At 42.6% G+C, this 2,451-nt stretch overlaps 1 protein-coding gene across 1 annotated transcript; it reads right to left on the reverse strand.

Moving 5' to 3' along the window:
* Positions 1-1,639: 1,639 nt before the first annotated feature.
* Positions 1,640-2,041, reverse strand: LOC106477486 (uncharacterized threonine-rich GPI-anchored glycoprotein PJ4664.02-like; the record flags this gene model as incomplete). Its single annotated transcript, XM_013938044.1, has 1 exon — positions 1,640-2,041. A coding segment is annotated over exon 1 (402 nt), but the record flags the coding sequence as incomplete, so codon positions are not given.
* Between the last annotated feature and the right edge of the window lie 410 nt (positions 2,042-2,451).

Raw genomic sequence — 2,451 nt, forward strand, 5'->3', positions numbered from 1 at the left:
AACACTAATCAGCACAATACAGCCCTACTGTGATAAAACTAAACTTAACACTAATCAGCACAATACAGCCCTACTGTGATAAAACTAAACCTAACACTAATCAGCACAATACAGCCCTACTGTGATAAAACTAAACTTAACACTAATTAGCACAATACAGCCCTACTGTACAGTGATAAAACTAAACCTAACACTAATTAGCAGCCGATTCGGTATAAACAAGAAAATGTATTAACGATAGCAGCCGATTCGGTATAAAGAAGATACTGTAATAACGGTAGCAGCCGATTCGGTATAAACAAGAAAATGTATTAACGATAGCAGCCGATTCGGTATAAAGAAGATACTGTAATAACGGTAGCAGCTGATCTGGTATAAACAAGAGACTGTATTAACGGTAGCAGCCGATCCGGTATAAACAAGAGACTATTAACGGTAACAGCCGATCCGGTATAAACAAGAGACTGTATTAACGGTAGCAGCTGATCCGGTATAAACAAGACTGAATTAACGGTAGCAGCTGATCTGGTATAAACAAGAGACTGTATTAACGATAGCAGCCGATTCGTTATAAACAAGAGACTGTATTAACGGTAACAGTTGATATGGTATAAACAAGAGACCGTATTAACGGTAGCAGTCGATCCGGTATAAACAAGAGACTGTATTAACGGTAGCAGCCGATTCGTTATAAACAAGAGACTGTATTAACGGTAGCAGCCGATCCGGTATAAACAAGACTGTATTAACGGTAGCAGCCGATCCGGTATAAACAAGAGATTGTATTAACGGTAGCAGCTGATCTGGTATAAACAAGAGACTATTAACGGTAGCAGCAGTAACCAGAAATAGTACTTGTGGGCCTTTCGTCGTTAGGCTACTTTCTACAGAATTTGTCATCTGCAGCATTTCCAAAAATCACAATTGTTAGTTTTTCTTATGAGTTAAAAATAGCTCCTGTCTTGGGAACGAGAAATTTGATATCACGAGTTGGGGGGATGGCAATGAAAATGACGTCAAATTCTCAGTTAAATAAGGAAACACCCGGGAACAGAGTTTGTGTGTGATGAGCTTTTCAATTTGATTGATTATCGACGTATAACTTCATTTCCGCGTCTCGTGGTGCAAAGGGCAGAGGCAACAAAATACCTGCGAACTCGGGTAAACAAATAACATGTACACACCATCTTAATATGCAAGTAAGTACTCCATTTTTGAACCTTTCCAACATCCACTCTTGTTTTGCAGATAAAATGCTAAACCCAAAACATCAGCAGCCTCACTCTAATGACGTGCACTTATTTACAACAATGTGAATGACTAAAATGTTAGTGAAACCCTCTTCATTTGCATGCATTTCTAAAGAAGCATTTCTTCCGGAAACATCTGGATAGAGGAATGACTCATTTCGAATAACTTGGACACTTAACAGTATCCTTTCTTGATCGTAAAGGCGAGAATCAGTAGGGTGTACATGCAACTGTGAAACAGAAACGTACAATAAATTTACCGTCGTATTAGTGTACGTTCATCCGTAACTATACAAACTGTGTAATATTGTGTCAGTTGCTTAACTTAAAACGTGATGTTTGTTTATACAGGAAAGCAATACATGTACTGTGTATATTTCATTCCATACGTGATCCATTGGTCTTCCTGTTGGAGCACTCTGACTTGACGTGACTGGTCTTCCTGTTGGAGCTCTCTGACTTGATGTAACTGGTCTTCCTGTTGGGGCACTCTGACTTGACATGACTGGTCTCCATGTTGGAGCAATCTGACTTGACGTGACTGGTCTTCCTGTTGGGGCACTCTGACTTGACATGACTGGTCTCCATGTTGGAGCACTCTGACTTGACGTGACTGGTCTTCCTGTTGGGGCACTCTGACTTGACGTGACTGGTCTTCCTGTTGGCGCACTCTGACTTGACGTAACTGGTCTTCCTGTTGGGGCACTCTGACTTGACATGACTGGTCTCCATGTTGGAGCAATCTGACTTGGCATGACTGGTCTTCTTGTTGGAGCACTCTGACTTGGCATGACTGGTTTTGAAAGACTTGATCCGGTTGGTGCTCTGTGATTTCAATCCCCTGACTGGCCCGAATTTCTTCTGGAGTTTATCTCGGGATACTTCTCTGATCACGACTGTCTCGGCTCAGGCTCACCCAGGACGTGTAAGCTAATCTTGGGCCACGGCTTGAGTAATTTTACGTTATCCCGCGGGTGCTAGTATTTGATGACGATTCCTTCCCGGGCTAGTCGTCGGACTTCGGTGAAGATTGTGGCCAGAAACGGGGCTTTCGGTTAGCGAGCTATGTCCGGTCGTCGGTACTCCTTCCATGATGATGGCTGTTTCTCCGTGGTTGCTTCGGTGGTGTGGCAGCATGTTGTGTACGAGGTAGGGAAATGTTGTTTGTGGTCTCACGTGGCGAGGTAGGTGATGTGTTTTG

This window comes from Limulus polyphemus, unplaced genomic scaffold, assembly GCF_000517525.1.
Source record: "Limulus polyphemus unplaced genomic scaffold, Limulus_polyphemus-2.1.2 Scaffold16180, whole genome shotgun sequence".
Lineage (NCBI taxonomy): Eukaryota > Metazoa > Arthropoda > Merostomata > Xiphosura > Limulidae > Limulus > Limulus polyphemus.